This window comes from Mesoplodon mirus (genome assembly GCF_964341445.2).
Source record: "Mesoplodon mirus genome assembly, chromosome: 2".
Classification (NCBI taxonomy): Eukaryota; Metazoa; Chordata; class Mammalia; order Artiodactyla; family Ziphiidae; genus Mesoplodon; species Mesoplodon mirus.
The window spans coordinates 24,995,626-25,018,214 of record NC_138977.1 but is presented as its reverse complement, the minus strand read 5'-3'; the positions used below and the strand labels follow the sequence as shown (position 1 = coordinate 25,018,214).

Here is a 22,589-nt window from a genome sequence, read left to right as displayed (position 1 = left end):
TCTTCTTTCTCTAATTGCTTTAGGTACAGGGTCAGGTTGTTTACTCGAAATGTTTCCTGTTTCTTAAGGTGGGATTGTATTGCTATAAACTTCCCCCTTAGAACTGCTTTTGCTGCGTCCCATAGGTTTTGGGTCGTCGTGTCTCCATTGTCATTTGTTTCTAGGTATTTTTTAATTTCCTCTTTGATTTCTTCAGTGATCACTTCGTTATTGAGTAGTGTATTGTTTAGCCTCCATGTGTTTGTATTTTTTACAGATCTTTTCCTGTAATTGATGTCTAGTCTCATAGCATTGTGGTCGGAAAAGATACTTGATACAATTTCAATTTTCTTAAATTTACCAAGGCTTGATTTGTGACCCAAGATATGATCTATCCTGGAGAATGTTCCATGAGCACTTGAGAAAAATGTGTATTCTGTTGTTTTTGGATGGAATGTCCTATAAATATCAACTAAGTCCATCTTGTTTAATGTATCATTTAAAGCTTGTGTTTCCTTATTTATTTTCATTTTGGATGATCTGTCCATTGGTGAAAGTGGGGTGTTAAAGTCCCCTACTATGATTGTGTTACTGTCGATTTCCCCTTTTATGGCTGTTAGTATTTGCCGTATGTATTGAGGTGCTCCTATGTTGGGTGCATAAATATTTACAATTGTTATATCTTCTTCTTGGATCGATCCCTTTATCGTTATGTAGTGTCCCTCTTTGTCTCTTCTAATAGTCTTTATTTTAAAGTCTATTTTGTCTGATATGAGAATTGCTACTCCAGCTTTCTTTTGATTTCCATTTGCATGGAATATCTTTTTCCATCCCCTTACTTTCAATCTGTATGTGTCTCGAGGTCTGAAGTGGGTCTCTTGTAGACAGCATATATATGGGTCTTGTTTTTGTATCCATTCAGCCAATCTGTGTCTTTTGGTGGGAGCATTTAGTCCATTTACATTTAAGGTAATTATTGATATGTATGTTCCTATTCCCATTTCCTTAATTGCTTTGGGTTGTTATTGTAGGTATATTCCTTCTGTTGTGCTTCTTGCCTAGAGAAGTTCCTTTAGCATTTGTTGTAGAGCTGGTTTGGTGGTGCTGAACTCTCTCAGCTTTTGCTTGTCTGTAAACGTTTTAATTTCTCCATCAAATCTGAATGAGATCCTTGCTGGGTAGAGTAATCTTGGTTGCAGGTTTCTCTCCTTCATCACTTTAATTATGTCCTGCCACTCCCTTCTGGCTTGTAGAGTTTCTGCTGAGAGATCAGCTGTTAACCTGATGGGGATTCCCTTGTGTGTTATTTGTTGTTTTTGCCTTGCTGCTTTTAATATGATTTCTTTGTGTTTAATTTTTGACAGTTTGATTAATATGTGTCTTGGTGTATTTCTCCTTGGATTTATTCTGTATGGGACTCTCTGTGCCTCCTGGACTTGATTAACTATTTCCTTTCCCATATTGGGGAAGTTTTCAACTATAATCTCTTCAAATATTTTCTCAGTCCCTTTCTTTTTCTCTTCTTCTTCTGGAACCCCTATAATTCGAATGTTGGTGCGTTTAATGTTGTCCCAGAGGTCTCTGAGACTGTCCTCTGTTCTTTTCATTCTTTTTTCTTTATTTTGCTCTGCATCAGTTATTTCCACTATTTTATCTTCCACCTCACTTATCCGTTCTTCTGCCTCAGTTATTCTGCTATTGATCCCATCTAGAGTATTTTTCATTTCATTTATTGTGTTTTTAATCGATGCTTGATTCATCTTTAGTTCTTCTAGGTCCTTGTTAACTGTTTCTTTCATTTTGTCTATTCTATTTCCAAGATTATGGATCTTGGAAATAGAATCTTGGATCAGCTTTACTATCATTATTCTGAATTCTTTTTCAGGTAGACTGCCTATTACCTCTTCATTTGTTAGGTCTGGTAGGTTTTTATCTTGCTCCTTCACCTGCTGTGTGTTTTTCTGTCTTCTCATTTTGCTTATGTTACTGTGTTTGGGGTCTCCTTTTTGCAGGCTGTAGATTCGTAGTTCCCGTTGTTTTTGGTGTCTGACCCCGGTGGCTAAGGTTGTTTCAGTAGGTTGTGTAGGCTTCCTGGTGGGGGGGACTAATGCCTGTGTTCTGGTGGTTGAGGCTCGATCTTGTCTTTCTGGGGGACAGGTCCACGTCTGGTGGTGTGTTTTGGGGTGCCTATTGCCTTATTATGTTTTTAGGTAGCCTCTCTGCTAATGGGTGTGGTTGTGTTCCTGCCTTGCTAGTTGCTTTGCATAGGGTGACCAGCACTGTAGCTTGCTGGTCGTTGACTGAAGCTGGGTGCTGGTGTTGGGATGGAGATCTCTGGGAGATTTTCGCTGCTTGATATTATGTGGAGCTGGGAGGTCTCTTGTAGACCCGTGTCCTGAAGTTGGCTCTCCCACTTTAGAGGCACAGCACTGGCTCCTGGCTGCAGCACCAAGAGCCTTTCATCCCGGCTCAGAATAACAGGGAGAAAAGGTAGAGAGAAAGAATTAGTAGAAGAAAGAAAGAGAGAGGGAAAGAAAGGAAGAAGGGAAGAAAGGAAGGAAGGAAGAAAGAAAGGAGGGAGGGAGGAAGGATGGAAAGAAAGAAGGAAAGAAAGGAGGAAGGGAGGGAGGAATGAAAGCAAAAGGAAGAGTGAATGGAAGAAGGGAGGGAGGGAGGGAGGAAGGAAAGAAAGAAAGAAAGACAGGAGGGAGGGAGGGAGGAAGGAAAGAGAAAGTGGAGAGAAGAAGGGTGGGAGGGAGGGAGGGAGGAAAGAAGAAAGAAGGAAAGGAGGAGCGGAGGGAGGGAGGGAGGAAGGGAAGGTAGGAAAAAAAGAAAGAGCAGGTAAAGTAAATTAGAATAAAGTATGAAATATAGTAGCGTTATTAAAATTAGAAAGTAATTATTGAAAAGAAAAAAAAAACGGACCGATAGAACCCTGGGACATATGGTGGAAGCAAAGCTATACAGAGAGAATCTTACACAGAAGATTACACATACACATTCACAAAAAGAGAGCAGGAGGGGGAAAAATAAAAAATCTTGCTCTCCAAGTCCACCTCCTCAATTTGGAATAATTCGTTGTAAAAAGAGGAAAAGGGGGGAAAGTCTTAAATCTTGTCCTCAAAGTCCACTTCCTCAATTTGGGATGATTCGCTGTCCATTCATGCACTCCACAGACGCAGGGCACATCAAATGGACCGTGGAGCTTTAATCCGCTGCCTCCGAGACTGCACAGAGAGATTTCCCTGTCTCTGCTCTCACAGCTCCCGGGTCTCAGCCTTGGACCCGGCCCCGCCTCTGTGCGTAGGTCGCCGGAGGGCGTCCGTTCTTCGCTCAGACAGGACGGGTTTAAAGGAGCCGCTGATTCGGGGGCTCTGGCTCACTCAGGCAGAGGGGAGGGAGGGGCGCGCAGTGTGGGGCGGGCCTGCGGCGGCAGAGGCCGGCGTGACGTTGCAGCAGCCTGTGGCGCTCCGTGCGCTTTACCGGGAAAGCCGTCCCCGGGTCTCGGGACCCCGGCAGTGGCGGGGTGCACAGCCCCCTGGAAGGCGGGGCGGACAGCGACCCGCGCCCGCACACAGGCCCCGCGGCGGCGGGCGGCGGCGTCGGCGGCGGGCGTCGGCGGCGGGCCGCGGCGGGCGTCGGCGGCGGGCGGCGTCGTCGGCGTCGGCGGCGGCGGGCGTCGGCGTCGGCGGCGTCGGCGGCGGGCCGCAGCGGCGGCGGCGGCGGGCCGCGTCGGCAGCGGCGTCGGCGGCGGGTGTCGGCGTCGGGCCGCGGCGGCGGCGGCGTCGGCGGCAGGCGTCGGCGGCGGCGGCGGCGGCGGCGGCGGGCCGCGTCGTCGGCGGCGTCGGCGGCGGGCCACGTCGTCGGCGTCGGCGGCGGCGGGCCGCGGCGACGGCGGCGGCGGGCCGCGGCGGCGGGCCGCGGCGGCGGGCCGCGGGCGGCGGCGGCGGCGGCGGCGGCGGCCGCCCACGCCCGTCTCCGAGGTCCGCGCCTTACCCGCGGCTCGCGCCTGTCTCCGGCGCTTCCCTAAGCAGCCTTCTTAATGCCCTCTCCTCGCGCACCAGGAAACAAAAGGGAAAAAACTCTCTTGCCTCTTCGGCAGCTCCAGACCCTTTCCCCGGACTCCCTCCGGGCTAGCCGTGGTGCACTAACCCCTTCAGGCTCTCTTCCTGCCGCCAGCCCCAGTCCTCTCCCTGCGCTCTGACTGAAAGCCGATACACGAGCCTCAGCTCCCAGCCCCCCCGCCACGGCGGCCGAGCAGACAAGCCTCTCGGGCTGGTGAGTGCCTGAGGGCACCGATCCTCTGTGGCGGAATCTCTCCGCTTTGCCCTCCGCACCCCTGTTGCTGTGCTCTCCTCCGCTACTCCGAAGCTTTCCCCCTCCGCCACCTGCAGTCTCCGCCCGCGAAGGGGCTTGTAGTGTGTAGAAACCTTCCCTCCTTCACGGCTCCCTCCCACTGGTGCAGGTCCCGTCCCTATCCTATTGTCTCTGTTTATTCTTTTTTTCTTTTGCCCTACCCAGGTATGTGGGGATTTTCTTGCCTTTTGGGGGGTCTGAGGTCTTCTGTCAGCGTTCAATAGGTGTTCTGTAGGAGTTGTTCCACGTGTAGATGAATTTCTGATGTATCTGTGGGGAGGAAGGTGATCTCCGCGTCTTACTCTTCCGCCATCTTCCTCCGGGGTCCCAGATTATTTTTATAAAAATAATTTCCCACATTCTCATTCTCTTTCAGAGGCAGCTACTTTATTAATTTTTGTATACCCTTCAAATTACTTTTAATACATTTACATGCCTATAATTATGTAATTTTGATAGGCCATATGTTTTTATACTATTTTAATTTGAATTTTGTAAGTTCTAATTATAAAAGTAATTCATGAATTTATTTTCATTGTTGAAACTTCATAATATTTGTTACATTGATGCCCCCATTGATGACAACCCCCAGTACAAAAGCCCTCTTCAAGGATAATTCCTGTTCACACTTTGAAGTACATCCTTCCAGATTTTTTCTTATGCATTTACACACATATGAATCTGTAGAATATTTATTATTTTAAAATTTTCATAATACATCTGTAATTTACATAAATTGTATATAACATATCAGGTACTTGATCTTATTAATTAAATGCCTTGGAAATTTTTTTGTCAGATAATATGTTTTACCCTATATGTTTAGTTCTTGTCTGTTATGCTGTGGAATAGATAATGCCATATTTTACTTTTTCAAGTCTCCTATTAATGGACATTTATATTATTTTTAATTTCAACTGTTATAAACCTGACTTGAATGTCTCTATATATGTTTCTCATGTTTCTGTGTGCAGATATGTGAGTATTATTCTAGGGTAAATGCTGAGAAGTGAAATTACTTAATTTGATATTTTGACACATAATTTTCTACAATGATCTTAACAATTTGGACTTCTTCATAATTGTCTATAGGTACTCCTTCATTCGTTCAAACTTGATATTATTTAGTATTAAAATGTTATGGGTGAAAAATAGTATCTGTGGTTTTCTTGATTAATAATGGAGTTAAAATATCTGTTCATATGTTGATTAGTGATTTGTGTTTCTTCTATGAAATTCTTGTCTATATTCTTTGCTACCTTTTTTCCTATGTGTTGTCTGTTTCTTACTGGCTTGTAGGAGCTCTTTCTATATTCTCTAATTACTAAAGTGTTTCAATATATTTTTATATATTCACTGGTAATTTGTATATCTTCTGGGATTTGCATGTTCATATTCTTTGCCCATTTATTTTTCTGTTTGAATTGTCTTATTCTTACTGATTTATAAGAATTCTTTGTATATTCCAGATATCAATCCTTGGCCTGTTTTATATGTTTCAAATATTTTTCCCATTCCTTAGAGAAATCTACAAATAGTTGATTGGCAGGGAATACAGAAGACCTGCCACTGTCTCGAGGTATCAATAAGTGTTACAGATCCCAGGGGATTCATCTGAAGCTAGATGCCATTTTCAGCCACATCCTTTATTAGCTTTAGCCCTGTCCTATCATGCCTTCTTTCCTTACCTTCTCTTGAGAGTAATTCTCTAATAAATTGCTTGAATAAGGATTCCTTGCTAAAACATAAACAAGACGAAAAGACAGCCCTCAGAATGGAAGAAAATATTTGCAAATGAAGCAACTGACAAAGGGTTAATCTCCAAAATTTACAAGCAGCTCAATATCAAAAAAACACACAACCCAGTTCAAAAATGGGCAGAAGACCTAAACAGACATTTCTCCAAATAAGATATACAGATTGCCAACAAACACATGAGAGGATGCTCAAGGACAATATGAGATACATTAGAGAAATGCATTAGAGAAATGCAAATCAAAACTACAATGAGGTATCACCTCACACCAGTCAGAATGGCCATCATTAAAAAAATCTACAAACAATAAATGCTGGAGAGGGTGTGGAGAAAAGGGAACCCTCTTGCACTGTTGGTGGGAATGTAAATTGTTATAGCCACTATGGAGAACAGTATGGAGGTTCCTTAAAACTAAAAATAGAACTACCATACAACCTAGCAATCCCACTACTGGGCATATACCCTGAGAAAACCATAATTCAAAAAGAGTCATGTACCGCAATGTTCATTGCAGCTCTATTTACAATAGCCAGGACACGGAAGCAATCTAAGTGTCCATCGATAGATGAATGGATAAAGAAGATGTGGCACATATATACAATGAAATATTACTCAGCCATAAAACAAAACGAAATTGAGCTATTTGTAATGAGGTGGATGGACCTAGAGTCTGTCATACAGAGTGAAGTAAGTCAGAAAGAGAAAAACAAATACCGTATGCTAACACATATATATGGAATCTAAAAAAAAAAAAAAAAAAAAAAAAAAGGTTGTTCTGAAGAACCGAGGGGCAGGACAGGAATAAAGGTGCAGACATAGAGAATGGACTTGAGGATGCGGGGAGGGGGAAGGGTAAGCAGAGACGAAGTGAGAGTGGCATGGACATATATACACTATCAAATGTAAAATAGCTAGCTAGTGAGAAGCACCCGCATAGCACAGGGAGATCAGCTCAGTGCTTTGTCACCAACTAGAGGGGTGGGATAGGGAGGGAGAAGCAAGAGGGAGGAGATATGGGGATATATGTATATGTATAGCTGATTCACTTTGTTATAAAGCAGAAACTAACACACCACTGTAAAGCTATTATACTCCAATAAAGATGTTAAAAAAAAAAAAGAATTCCTTGCTTAGGCTCTGTTTCTTAGAAACCTAACCTACAGCATTGCAAGGAATTTTTTTTCCAAAATAATATTTTAAGACCAAACCAAATTCTCCAATGTAAGAAGTAATAAATTTTTCTTTATTAACAAACATATATACTTTTGAATGTGTGCTGTCCTCTCTAAAGTTGCATACTTGTTATGACATTTTCATTGTTCAACAAATTTATCAAATTCATTCTTTTGAGAATCATGTTCAGGGTCTGAGACAGTCTTTGCATATTCATAATATTGTCAGTTATTTGCTTCTTTAAGTCTGGATTATTTTGTTGAAAGTAAAAAAAAATACTGAATAAGTGAACTTAATATTTACTTAATAAAAAATTGAAATGAATGTAGGCAGTTATATATATGTGTATTAATTAGCGTATTAATTCCAAGCCCCAAGCCCATTGACATATGGGTACTCTGGCTTCTAACCTTCCTTTTTGTCCTATTCAAGATTGACTGGAAATGATAGTATTATTTGTCTACTAGTAGACAGAATTAGAACTTCAGCTGAGAGAAGTTGGGGGAGGTTATAAGCTAGTTAAAGTGTACTTGGCTGTGAAATAGTACAAGTATGGTTAATTTTTCTTGATAATTTATAGTTATTAAACATTTATCATGTGCTAGACCTTGTTCTAAGTGCTTTTTGGTTTTACTTATTAGATCATCACAAAATCTTTAAGATAGTTGCAACTATTATCCTCGTGAAAGCTCAAGGAGTTTAAATAACTTTTTAAGCCACTCTAAAGTCACACAGCTCTTAGGTGTAATGCTGAAATCAAATCGAGATATTTTTGCATGAGAGTCTTCTTTCTTAACAGTTATGCATTCATTGTGTATAAATGCCAGAACATAAACTATAACGTTCTTTAAGTATAAATGTAGTCTCATTATTTACTTAAGCCTGGGTCACATGTAGATATGACTTTTAGACTTTTTTCTTCTTTCACTACTAACTTCTGTCTAATTTCTGGTAAAAATCCATTCTTTCTTTCTCTGTTTCTCTTCTCCCTGTGTTGTCTCTTCTGGTCAGTGAAGAACTGAGATTATATCTGGCTGGGTTTCAAGATTACATGTCTTTCTAAATATATATTATGGTCCCTGTCCTTCTATTAATTCAGACAAGGAATGCATAGGCTTCCCTAACTCCTGCTAGAATAATCTCTTTGAAATGTATTCCCCTTCCCTATTGTAACTGTTCCTATTATCATGCAATTTAGCACCATGCACTCTCTTTCTCTTTTTACCTAGGAGATTGATTTATTGATTTACAGATCCAATAAGGGACAACCTATCTCTGCTTACATGCAATTTTTAGGGTCAAATCATTTTGATATAAGCAAGCATTTCTGATATAAGCAGTTATTTGTTTGTATTGTTTTCTTCTTTATTGTTGAAAATAACTTACTGTACTCAGTGTGGCTAAATTATATGCAAATTTAATAAATTGTTAATTAAACATATCCAATCAATTATGTGATTTCTAACTTTTGCTGTCTTTGGCTGACAGTCTCATTCTCTTCCCTGTGACCGATCAATAACCCACTTGGTCCTGATCAGTCATCCTTTTAATGTATCTCATATTGTCCTCACTAACCCTGCTGGTTGAAGTGGCCCTTGTCCATGTGTGTCAGTGATTTATCGTTAAAAATGCCTCTATTAGTTCCATATTTATTTAAATGAAAACAATAAAATATTTTAGAAATACATTTAAAGATAAATTACATCATAAAGTAAAATTAGGAGTATGGGATTAACAGATACACACTACTGTATATAAAATAGATAAGCAACAAGGATTTACTGTAAAACATGGGGAATGATATTCAATATCTTGTAATAGCCTATAATGGAAAACAATCTAAAAAATATATAAATATAACTGAATTACTTTGTGGTACACCTGAAACTAACACAATATTGCAAATCAACTATACTTCAATTTTATAAAAAAGATTATTGAAATGTAGATTGCATGAGCTTTGTAATTGAAAGAATCTGAGCTGGAGGGCTTTCCAGCTAAGCCATAACACCTATCAGGACTCATTTAAATCTGCATCAAAATGACATAATTAGATAAGATTGACTTGGAAGCTTATTCAAGCTATTATCTATTTAATTTTGGTGAAAATTCATCAGTGTCCTTTGATATGTTTACATATGATTTGTTTTCTGCCATTGCTTTCTTAATGTTGAAAGTTGTTACCTAGAGAGTATTTGGTTTCTGTGAACTTTCTTTTTTTCCATTTTCACCATGTATCATTGATTTTCTTTTAAGTGTGGTCATTTCGGCTGTATCTCGTTATTTTCTGATATCTTTTCTCAGAGAGAATAGAACTGAGACTGTATTTAACTTATGCAACATTCCCCACAAACACTTCAAATATTGGTCATTGTTCTTAAATTCCAATAAAAATGTATACTTTAGGGATGTTTATCATAAGGGGTTAGAATACCCCAATTTATACACCTCCACCTCCCCCCAAAATTTTTGATGATTTTTTAAACAGTGATTGGGGCAGATTTTGAAAAGTAGCTCGTTTTCATAATCACTCTATGTGCTGTACCATCATGCACCACTTGCTTGAATGCATTTCATTAAAAAAGAAAGAAAGTGCAAATTTACTCTGTACCAAGCAGAGTGTTAAGTTTCTTTGTGATGTTGTACCTTCCATCCTTAAAGAAAAATCACTATAAAATAATTATTATCTGTGTTCTCATTCATGCTACTGGTAAGTGGCAGAGCTTGGATTTGAAACCAAAATTTTTTTTATGCTGATAGCATGTCTGTGTAAAGGGTACTTTGTGTAGGCTTGTTTTTGTAATAATATACCACTAATTTTATTCAGTACTATCTCAGATGTGGGACATCAGGTCCCTTCATCATCTTTGGCTCACAGTGAAAAAATATGAGGGCTGTCCAAATTCTAGGAAAATAGAAAAATGACAGGAAAGAAAAAGATTAAGGGGGTTTTGTTTTGTTTCTCTTACCTGCTAAGCTAATTTTACCCAGAGAGCATTGATGGTGGCTGTCATATGCCTACTAAATCTAAATAAATAAACATAAAAAGATTAAACAACTTACCAAATTATAGAACTGGTGTGAGTAGTAAGTCTGAGTCTTGAATAGTAATCTCGTGTCTCCCAATAAAAATTTAGACTTCAAATATTCTTGGTCATTGTGAAGTTGTGGCACCATTATAAAATTTCTATACAAATTATTGGATATTTTGCTACACAGAAATTCAGAAAATTCTTTGTCAGAATTTTACTATTTATTATTTTAGTATAACAAATTCTGTGTCATGAATGAAAAACCAGTATTATGTTTTAAAATGTCTTATTTATAATTGAATTCTATTAACTTGTTCTATTTGTTTTAACTTTTCTCAGGTTGCTAAGTTGGCTATCACAGTGCAAGCCTTGGAGTCCCAATGGGGGACTCCGGATCAAGACGATCTACTCTGGTCTCCCGGTTGCCGATATTCAGAAGGAGTATTAGCAGAAAACATGATTCTCTTCCTTCTTCACCCTCCTCCAGTAATACAGTCGGTGTCCACAGTTCATCTCCTTCCAGCACTAACTCAAGCTCAGGTAGTACAGGTAAACGCAGGAGCCTCTTCCGTACTCCTTCCATTAGCTTCCATCATAAGAAGGGGAGTGAACCTAAGCAAGAACCTACCAACCAGAACCTTAGTATTTCAAATGGTGCTCAACCTGGTCACAGCAGTATGCAAAAACTGAGTTTGGAAGAACATACTAAAACCAGGGGAAGACATTCTGTTGGTTTTAGCAGTTCACGAAATAAGAAGATAACAAGATCTTTGACAGAGGATTTTGAAAGAGAAAAGGAGCACTCAACTAATAAGAATGTCTTTATAAATTGCCTAAGTTCTGGAAAAAGTGAGGGGGATGATTCTGGATTCACAGAAGAACAAACTCGCCGTTCTGTTAAGCAGTCAACAAAGAAGCTTCTTACTAAATCTTTTTCATCTCACTATAAATTTTCTAAGCCAGTTCCACAGAGCCAATCCATTTCATTGGTACAACAATCTGAATTCTCACTGGAAATTGCACAGTACCAAGAGAGGGAACCTGTATTACTAAGAGGTTCTCCATCGTGTTCTGTGGATGTAACAGAATGGGCGGGAAGCTCTTTACAATCTCCACTGCTTTCTGCTGATTTTACTACAGCTCAGACACCTTCAGAGTTCTTAGCCTTGACTGAAGATTCTGTGTCTGAAGCAGATGCATTTCCTAAAAGTGGAAGCATGGCATCCCACTGTGAGAACTTTGGCCACAGTGATTCTACCTCTCAGATTTCTCCCAATCCTGCTGCTGCTACAAAGACAACAATAGACCTTATGGGAACTGTTCCCTGTGCAATTATGTCTCCTGGGAAATACAGGTTAGAAGGTCGGTGTAGCACTGAATCTAAATCCTTACCAGAAACCTCTGCTGCTAATCAGAAGGAAGTGTTATTGCAAATCACTGAACTACCTGCTGTGAATGCGAGTGACTCAGAGATTCACCTATCAGCAGATACAAGAAGAGGAGACCATATGGTGATACAAAATGGTGAAACAATGCTGACAACAAGCTCCCCAAGGAAACTTGGATTTTATGAGCAACATAAAGCAATAGCTGAACGTGTTAAAGGGATCCATCCTATTTCAGATTCAAGGATAATACCCTCTTCCGGTGATCATTATATTTTAAACAAAACATCACATGGACACGATGCAAATCCTGCCAAAGGTATGATGTTTTCTCTGTATAATAAATGATATGAATTATAATTTTCATTATTTCTTCAATTTTCTTATTCTATCTCATGGAAACTACATTTTTCTTAGTTTTCACTCTTTAGTCTTCTATTTATAATTTGTCTCAAATCATTTCTCTGCTTAAACTTACTTCATTCGTATCATGCTGAAAATGTAATTCATCCATGTTACTTATTTTTCTTAGTTGTGTAATTCAGATTCTGACCCTCAGAAGAAAGTGGAAGGAAATTAATTTTATTTGCAATGTGGCTTTATCTGAGATAAGGGCCATCTTTTTTTATAGTTCATGATAGAGTATTGGTATTTCCTAGTTAAAGAATAGATATAGCCCAGACACAATCATTATAAAAGAAATACATATAACTTAAATTCTTTTTCCTATTTTAACAAAGTTTTTATTATTAAATAGGATCCATGTTTTGGCACAGAAAGAGGGAGGGAAGGTTGATTTACTCCAGTCTGTTATTTAACAGAAAACACGGTTTTTCAATATAAAATTCAGTTCAAGAGAATTGTTGAATATATAATACCTACTGGCTGTATTTGACATGTTTTATTCTTTTTTTTCTGTACTGTGATTCCTACTACCACTGCTTCCGCTTTTGCTACTACTACTAACACTAATAGTTCTCCCAACAATATGTCCATTTACTGTTCTGTGCCCTTTGGATACATTAATTTATTGAATCTGGAAGTGATTGAACTCACTACTATTATTCTAACTCATTCTACAGGCAAGATGATTAGAGCACAGATAGGTTAAGTAATGTGTCCAAAGTCACAGAGTTCATAAGTAATTGTTTAGGATACAATCCCTATGAGGTAGGCACTAGTATGTTCCCCATTTTATACATGAGAAAACTGAGACCAAGGGATTATACAGCTGGTAAGTAGCACAGCCAAATTACAACTATCTCAATCCAAAGATCAGGCTCTTAATGACTAGGTTGTAGTACATGTCATGACCCAGGCTCTTTCCAAAACATTAAGAATAATACTAAAATATTAAATAAAATTTGTAATCAGTGAAATTATATATTATATAATGTCAAGAATCATAAGTTTATCTGAATTACCTAACTAGTCTCTCCATGAATATAGCAATTTTACAGTTTTAAATGCATGACTTAATTTTCCAGCTGTCTTCATATTTTTTCATATTTGATACAAAATCACTTTTACACATCTGCCTACTTTTTTCTTTTTTTATCTTGGTAACCTTGCTTGTATTTTGGGATTTAGTTATACCTGCTTAATTCTTTAACTATAGTATAATTATAAGAATGATAATGATGATGGTACTATGTACCCAAAGATGTGCTAAGCAATTTGCATGCACTATTTTATTTAGTACTAACCAAAGATGTGGAAGTTATTAATGACTAAGGTTTAGGATTAAGTTAAATAACTTCATGAAATCACATTGTTAGCAAACGGTGGACCTCAGATTAGAATGTAGGCAGTTTTTTTAGAAAATTGCACCCAGAAAGGTAAAAGTGTAATTATTTTGATTATATCTAATTCTTATTTAGAAATGGTGACTTGCCTCAATGTCAAACTGAATAGAGTAAATATTTATCTCTTTGGAAACTAGGGAATGACCAACAATTATCTTACTGATTATTAATCTGTTGGCTGAGATCCTAATTGCAAGCCATTTAACACATTAATTTCACTGAATTTGACACCATGATGCCTGTTCCTGGACATTAGGTGATAATTCATAGTATCTACAACTTGTAATATAGAAAGAGACAGGCAAATAAGCTGGTAATATCAAAAAGGAAAAGTTGGTTGCATACTATTCTTCATTTTCATCTATAGGAGATATTCATCTGCTATTCATAAAGATTTTATAATTTAGAAGTTTCAAGATTTTAAAGCCATTTAGACAAATGTATTTTATGTAAGAAAGAGTTGCCAAATTCCATAATACTAAATTTATTTTGTATTTATTGTGAAATAAGTTTAAGCTAGTGTTTAATATACATCTGAATGTGCTAGGTGTACATTCATATCAGAATTATTAATGGAATGTTGACCTCTCTGGCAATTTAACTTTTACTCATTGGCTTAAAAAGTTACCGAAAAAAACTGCCATATGTTGACTTACTAGGTTCTAGCCAAGAGTCTTTAAACCCATAGATGAGCCCAAACAGAACAGTTTCATTCATTCATTCATTCATTCATTCAACAAATATTGTTTTGGTACTGTTTTAGGCACTAAGGGTATAGCAATGAACAAAACGAATAAATTCCTTCCTTCATGAAGCTTACTTTCTACTGGGAATACTCAGATAATTAATATACAAATAAATAAATGTCAGATGGTAATAACTGCTGAGGATGAGTTTAAAGCAGAAAAGAGTATTAGGAAGTGGGGGGTGTGATTGTAGTTTGCATTTTTAAACTTTATTCAGGTATAATTGGCAAATTAAATTGTATATTTAAAGTGAACAAAGTGATGATTTGGTATATGTTACATTGTGAAAAGATTTCCCCCCCCCATCAAGTTAGTTAATGCATCCATCATGTCACATATTTACCTTTTTGGTTTTTGTTTTTGAGAAATTTAAGTTCTACTCTTAGCAAATTTCACTTATACAATACAGTGTTATCAACTATAGTCACCTTGTTATACACTAGATCCTCAGATCTTATTTATCTTATAACTGAAAGTTTGTACCCTTTTACCAAGGCGACCACTTTTCTACTCTGTTTCTATGAGTTCAGCTTTCTAAAAAAGATTCCACATGTAAGTGATACCATGCAGTACTGGTCTTTCTCTGTCTGGCTTATTTCACTTAGCATATCTTCAAGATTCATCCATGTTGTCACAAATGACAGGATTTCCTTCTTTTTTAAGGCTGAATAATATTCCATTGTATGTAGATACTGCATTTTCTTTATCCATTCCTCTTTTCTCATACTTAGGATGTTTCCAGACCTCTGCTGTTGTGAATAATGCTGCTGTGAACATGGGAGTACATATATATCTTTGAGATAGTGATTTTGCTGCCTTTGGGTATATTACCGGAAGTAAGATTGCTGGATCATATAGTAGCTCTATTTTTAACTTCTTGAAGAACCTCCATAATGTTTTCCGTAGTGGCTGCACCAGTTTACATTCTCACCAACAGTGAACAAGGGTTCCCTTTTTTCCATATGCTCAAAAACGTGTGTTGTCTTTTGCCTTTTTGATAATGACCATCCTAACAAAAGTGAGGTGATATCTCATTGTGGCTTTGATTTGCATTTCCCAGATGATTAGGGATGTTGAGCTCCTTTTCATGTACTTGTTGGCCATTTGTATGTCTTATTTGGAAAAATGTTTACTTAGGTCCTTTGCCCATTTTAAATTTTTTCTTGCTATTGAGTTGTATGAATTTTGTGTATATTTTGGATATTAACCCCTTATAGGATATATGATTTGCAAATATTTTCTCCCATCCAATTGGTCCAGTTGGTTGTCTTTTATTTATTTCTTTTATATATATATATATATATATATTTTGTTTTCTGTGCAGAAGCTTTTTAGTTTGAAGTAGTCCTACTTGTTTATTTTTGCTTTTATTTCTTTTGCTCTTGATATCAAATCCAAAAAATCATTATCAAGATGAATGTCAAAGAGCTTATCCCCATGTTTACTTCTAGGAGGTTTACAGTTTTTGGTCTTAACTTTCAAGTCATTAATCAATTTTAGTTGATTTTGGTGTGTGGTATAAGATAAGGTCCCAGTTTCATCCTTTTGCATGTGACTGTCCATTTTCCAACACTGTCTATTGAAGAGACTATCTTTTCCCCATTATATATTCTTGAGTTCTTTGTCAAAAATTAACTGCCACATTTGCATGGGTTTATTTCTTGGCTGTCTCTTCTATTCCATTGATCTATGTGTCTGTCTTTACACCAGTACCATACTGTTTTGATTACTGTAGCTTTGTAATATAGTTTGAAATCAGGAAGTGTAATGCCTCCATCTTTGTTCTTCTTTATCAAGATTACTTTGGCTATTTGGGGTCTTCTTTGTTTCTGTACAAATTTTAGGATTTTTTTTTCTATTTCTGTGAAAAATGTCATTGTAATTTTGATAGGAATTGCATTGAATCTGTAGATCCCTTTGGGTAGTATGAACATTTTAACAATATTAATCCTTCCAATTCATGAACATGGAATATCTCTTTATTTTTATTTTCTTCATTCTCTTTCATCAATGTCTTTTATAGTTTTCAGTGTATATATTTTTTGCCTCCTGGATTAAATTTATTCCTAGGTATTTTATTCTTTTTGATACAACTGTAGATGAGATTGTTTTCTTAATTTCTCTTTCTTTTATTTTTTTAATTTTTTAGTTTAATTTTATTTTATTTTTATACAGCAGGTTCTTATTAGTCATCAGTTTTATACACATCAGTGTATACATGTCAATCCCAATCGCCCAATTCATCACACCACCATCCCCACCCCCCCACAGCTTTCCCCCCTTGGTGTCCATACATTTGTTCTCTACATCTGTGTCTCAACTTCTGCCCTGCAAACCGGTTCATCTGTACCATTTCTCTAGGTTCCACATACCTGCGTTAATACACGATATTTGTTTTTCTCTTTCTGACTTACTACACTCTGTATGACAGTCTCTAGATGCATCCACGTCTCTACAAATGACCCAATTTAGTTCCTTTTTATGGCTGAGTAATATTCTATTGTATATATGTACCACATCTTCTTTATCCATTCGTCTGTTGATGGGCATTTAGGTTGCTTCCATGACCTGGCTATTGTAAATAGTGCTGCAATGAACATTGGGGTGCATGTGTCTTTTTGAATTATGGTTTTCTCTGGGTATATGCCCAGTAGTGGGATTGCTGGATCATATGGTAATTCTATTTTTAGTTTTTTAAGAAAACTCCATACTGTTTTCCAAAGTGGCTGTATCAATTTACATTCCCATCGACAGTGCAAGAGGGTTCCCTTTTCTCCACACCCTCTCCAGCATTTCTTGTTTGTAGATTTTCTGATGATACCCATTCAAAGTGGTGTGAGATGATACCTAATTGTAGTTTTGATTTGTATTTCTCTAATAATTAGTGATGTTGAGCAGCTTTTCATGTGCTTCTTGGCCATCTGTATGTCTTCTTTGGAGAAATGTCTATTTAGGTCTTCTGCCCATTTTTGGATTGGGTTGTTTGTTTCTTTAATATAGAGCTGCATGAGCTGTTTATATATTTTGGAGATTAATCCTTTGTGCGTTGATTCATTTGCAGATATTTTCTCCCATTCTGAGGGTTGTCTTTTCTCTTGTTTATGGTTTCCTTTGCTGTGCAAAAGCTTTGAAGTTTCATTAGGTCCCATTGTGTATTTTTGTTTTTATTTCCATCACTCTACGAGGTGGATCAAAAAAGATCTTGCTGTGATTTATGTCAAAGACTGTTCTTCCTATGTTTTCCTCTAAGAGTTTTATACTGTCTGGTCTTACATTTAGGTTTCTAATCCATTTTGAGTTTATTTTTGTGTACGGTGTTAAGGAGAGTTCTAATTTCATACTTTTACATGTAGCTGTCCAGTTTTCCCAGCATCACTTATTGAAGAGACTGTCTTTTCTCCATTGTATATCCTTGCCTTTTTTGTCATAGATTAGTTGACCATAGGTGCTTGGGTTTATCTCTGGGCTTTCTATCTTGTTCCATTGATCTGTGTTTCTATTTTTGTGCCAGTACCGTATTGTCTTGATTACTGTAGCTTTGTAGTATAGTCTGAAGTCAGGGAGTCTGATTCCTCCAGGTCTGCTTTTTTCCCTGAAGACTGCTTTGGCTATTTGGGGTCTTTTCTGTCTCCATACAAATTTTAAGATTTTTCATTCTAGTTCCGTAAAAAATGCCAATGGTAATTTGATAGGGATTGCATTGAATCTGTAGATTGCTTTGCGTAGTGTAGTCATTTTGACAATATTGATTCTTCCAATGCAAGAACATGGTATATCTCTCCAGCTGTTAGTATCATCTTCGATTTCTTTCATCAGTGTCTTATAGTTTTCTGCATACAGGTCTTTTTTCTCCCCAGGTAGGTTTATTTCTAGATATATTATTCTTTTTGTTGCAATGGTAAATGGGAGTGTTTCCTTAATTTTTCTTTCAGATTTTTCATCATTAGTGTATAGGAATGCAAGAGATTTTTGTGCATTAATTTTGTATACTGCAACTTTACCAAATTCATTGATTAGCTCTGGTAGTTTTCTGCTGGCATTTTTAGGATTCTCTATTTATAGTATCATGTCATCTGCAAACAGTGACAGTTTTACTTCTTCTTTTCCAATTTGGATTCCTTTTATTTCTTTTTATTTGATTGCCATGGCTAGGACTTCCAAAACTATGTTGAATAATAGTGGTGAGAGTGCACATCCTTTTCTTGTTCCTCATCTTAGAGGAAATGCTTTCAGTTTTTCACCATTGAGAATGATGTTTGCTGTGGGTTTGTCATATATGGCATGTTGAGGTAGGTTCCCTCTATGCCCACTTTCTGGAGAGTTTTTATTATAAATGGGTGTTGAATTTTGTCAAAAGCTTTTTCTTCATCTATTGAGATAATCATATGGTTTTTATTCTTCAATTTGTTAATATGGTGTATCACATTGATTGATTTGCATATATTGAAGAATCCTTGCATCCCTGAGATAAATCCCACTTGATCATGGTGTATGATCCTTTCAATGTGTTGTTGGATTCTGTTTGCTAGTATTTTGTTGAGGATTTTTGCACCTATATTCATCAGTGATATTGGCCTGTAATTTTCTTTTTTTGTAGTATCTTTGTCTGGTTTTGGTTACAGAGTGATGGTGGCCTCATAGAATGAGTTTGGGAGTGTTCCTTCCTCTGCAATTTTTTGGAAGAGTTTGAGAAGGATGGGTGTTAGCTCTTCTCTAAATGTTTGATAGAATTCACGTGTGAAACCATCTGGTCCTGGACTTTCGTTTGTTGGAAAGTTTTTAATCACAGTTTCAATTTCATTCCTTGTGATTGGTCTGTTCATATTTTCTATTTCTTCCTGGTTCAGTCTTGGAAAGTTATAGCTTTCTAAGAATTTGTCCATTTCTTCCAGGTTGTCCACTTTATTGGCATAGAGTTGCTTGTAGTAGTCTGTTAGGAGGCTTTGTATTTCTACGGTGTCTGTTGTAACTTCTCCTTTTTCATTTCTAATTTTATTGATTTGCGTCCTCTTGCTCCTTTTCTTGGTGAGTCTGGCTAATGGTTTATCAATTCTGTTTATCTTCTCAAAGAACCAGGTTTTAGTTTTATTGGATTTTGCTATTATTTTCTTTGTTTCTATTTCATTTATTTCTGACCTGATCTTTATGATTTCTTTCCTTCTGCTAACTTTGGGTTTTGTTTGTTATTCTTTCTTTATTTCCTTTAGGTGTAAGGTTAGATTGTTTATTTGAGATTTTTCTTGTTTTTTGAGATAGGCTTGTATAGCTATAAACTTCCCTCTTAGAACTGCTTTTGCTGCATCCCATAGGTTTTGGATCGTTGTGTTTTCATTGTCATTTGTCTGTAGGTATTTTTTGATTTTCTCTTTCATGTCTTCAGTGATCTCTTGGTTATTTAGTAATGTATTGTTTAGCCTCCATGTGTTTGTGTTTTTTACATGTTTTCCCCGGTAATTAATCTCTGATCTTATAGTGTTGTGGTCAGAAAAGATGCTTGATATGATTTCAGTTTTCTTAAATTTACTGAGGCTTCATTTGTGACCCACGATGTGATCTATCCTGGAGAATGTTCCGTGCGCACTTGAGAAGAAAGTGTAATCTGCTGTTTTTGGATGGAATGTCCTATAAATATCAATTAAATCTATGTGGTCTATTGCATCATTTAAAACTTCTGTTTCCTTATTTTTTTTCATTTTGGATGATCTGTCCATTGGTGTGAGGTGTTAAAGTCCCCCACTATGATTGTTTTACTGTTGATTTCCTCTTTTATAGCTGTTAGCAGTTGCCTCATGTATTGAGGTGCTCCTATGTTGATTGCATATATATTTATAATCATTATATCTTCTTCTTGGATTGATCCCTTGATTATTATGTAGTGTCCTTCCTTGTCTCTTGTAACATTCTTTATTTTAAAGTTTCTTTTATCTGATATAAATATTGGTACTCCAGCTTTCTTTTGATTTCCATTTGCATGGAATATCTTTTTCCATCCCCCTCACTTTCAGTCTGTATGTGTCCCTAGGTCCTAAGTGGTTCTCTTGTAGACAGCATATATATGGGTGTTGTTTTTGTATCCATTCAGCAAGCCTGTGTCTTTTGGTTGGAGCATTTAATTCATTCACGTTTAAGGTAATTATTGATATGTATATTCCTCTGACCATTTTCTTAATTGTTTTGGGTTTGTTTTTGTAGGTCCTTTTCTTCTCTTGTGTCTCCCACTTAGAGAAGTTCCTTTGGCATTTGTTGTAGAGTTGGTTTTGTGGTGTTGCATTCTCTTAGCTTTTGCTTGTTTGTAAAGCTTTTGATTTCTCCATCGACTCTGAATGAGATCCTTGCCGGGTAGAGTAATCTTGGTTGTTGTTTCTTTCCTTTCATCACTTTAAGTATATCATGCCACTCCCTTCTGGCTTACAGAGTTTCTGCTGAGAAATCAGCTGTTAACCTTATGTATATTATTTGTCATTTTTCCCTTGCTGCTTTGAATAATGTTTCTTTGTCTTTATTTTTTGCCAATTTCATTGCTATGTGCCTCAGCATGTTTCTCCTTGGGTTTATCCTGTATGGGACTCTCTGCGATTCCTGGACTTGGGTGGCTATTTCCTTTCCCATGTTAGGGAAGTTTTTGACTATAATCTCTTCAAATATTTTCTCTGGTCATTTCTCTCTCTCTTCTCCTTCTGGGACCCCTATAATGCAAGTGTTGTTGTGTTTAATGCTGTCCCAGAGGTCTCTTAGGCTGTCTTCATTTCTTTTCATTCTTTTTTCTTTATTCTGTTCCACGGTAGTGAATTTCACCATTCTGTCTTCCAGGTCACTTATCCGTTCTTCTGCCTCAGTCTTTCTGCTATTGATTCCTTCTAGTGTAGTTTTCATTTCAGTTATTGTATTGTTCATCTCTGTTTGTTTGTTCTTTAATTCTTCTAGGTCCTTGTTAAACATTTCTTTTTTTTTTTTTTTTTTTTTGTGGTACGTGGGCCTCTCACTGTTGTGGCCTCTTCCGTTGCAGAGCACAGGCTCTGGATGCTCACGGGCCCAGTCACTCCACGGCACGTGGGATCCTCCCAGACCGGGGCACGAACCCGTATCTCTTGCATCGGCAGGCGGACTCTCAACCACTGCGCCACCAGGGAAGCCCCTGTTAAACATTTCTTGCATCTTCTCAATCTTTGCCTCTATTCTTTTTCCGTGGTCCTGGATCATCTTCACTATCATTATTCTGAATTGTTTTTCTGGAAGGTTGCCTATCTCCACTTCATTTAGTTGTTTTTGGGGGGTTTTATCTTTTTCCTTCTTCTGGTACGTAGCCCTCTGGTACATAGCCTTTTCATTTTGTCTATCTTTCTGTGAATGTGGTTTTTGTTCCACAGGCTGCAGGATTGTAGTTCTTGCTTCTGCTGTCTGCCCTCTGGTGGATCTTTACAAATTTTTGAAAAGGTGTTCGGGAATTCCCTGGCAGTCCAGTGGTTAGTAATCTGTGCTTCCACTTCAGGGGGCACAGGTTCGATCCCTTGTCAGGGAACTAAGATCCCGCATGCCTCGAGGCGCAGCCTAGCTAGCCGCATGAATGCATAAGCCAATTCCTTGCAATAAATCTTCTTAATATAGGTCTCCTACTGATTCTCTTTCTCTGACAGATTTTTGTACTGGAGGTGGTTCTAGAGGAAGAGAACCTTAAGGATGAGTTTCTTAATTTCTCTTTCTCATAGTTCTTTGTTTTTAGTTTCCATTTTTACGTACAGTGAATGGGGTATTGCTCAAAGTAACATATTAACAAAAATTAGGGAGTAAGCCATACAGCTATTTGGGAGGAGTATATCAGTACAAAGGGTGTTGGGTAAAGATTCTGGGGCTGGAGCATGCCTGCAATGTTGTAGAAACAGCAAGAAGTCCAGTATGCCATAAGCAGAGTGAACAAGGGACTGGTGGGCAGTAGAAGATGGTTAGAGAGATGAAGACGTGAGCAATGGGAAGCCCCCTGTGTGGGGGTCCGGAGTAGGGTCATATCATGTGGAACCTGGTAGCCCACTGGAAACACGTCAGCTTTAAGATTAGAGAAGTGATCGTGATCAATCTCACTTATGTTTTAAGTGTATCATTCTGGTTACCTTGTAGAAGATAGATTGTGTATTGGTTGGGGAGAGGCAGGTGGGAGTAGGCAGGGGCAGGAAGCTATTCGGAAGTATTGCAGTAACCAAGGCAAGCCCCGATCGAGTTTGTGCCAGAAAGTTAATGTGGGAGGTGGTGAGAAGTGATCACATTCTGTATACAGTTGAAGGTAATGAGAATAGGATTTGCTTATATGATTTATGTGAGGTATGAAGAAGCCAAGGATGACTAGAACGTTTTAGAGGCTTCAA

The 22,589-nt window shown here is 37.8% G+C and overlaps 1 protein-coding gene across 4 annotated transcripts in view; it reads left to right on the top strand.

Moving 5' to 3' along the window:
• Positions 1 to 22,589, top strand: part of CCSER1 (coiled-coil serine rich protein 1) — a 1,217,611-nt gene that overhangs the window by 143,668 nt on the left and 1,051,354 nt on the right. For all 4 annotated transcript variants that reach the window (XM_082610968.1, XM_082610971.1, XM_082610969.1 and 1 more), the window contains exon 2: positions 10,636 to 12,000. In XM_082610968.1, coding sequence (XP_082467094.1) covers positions 10,677 to 12,000 — 1,324 coding nt within the window. In that variant the 5' untranslated portion in view covers positions 10,636 to 10,676. The remainder of the gene's footprint in view (positions 1 to 10,635; positions 12,001 to 22,589) is intronic.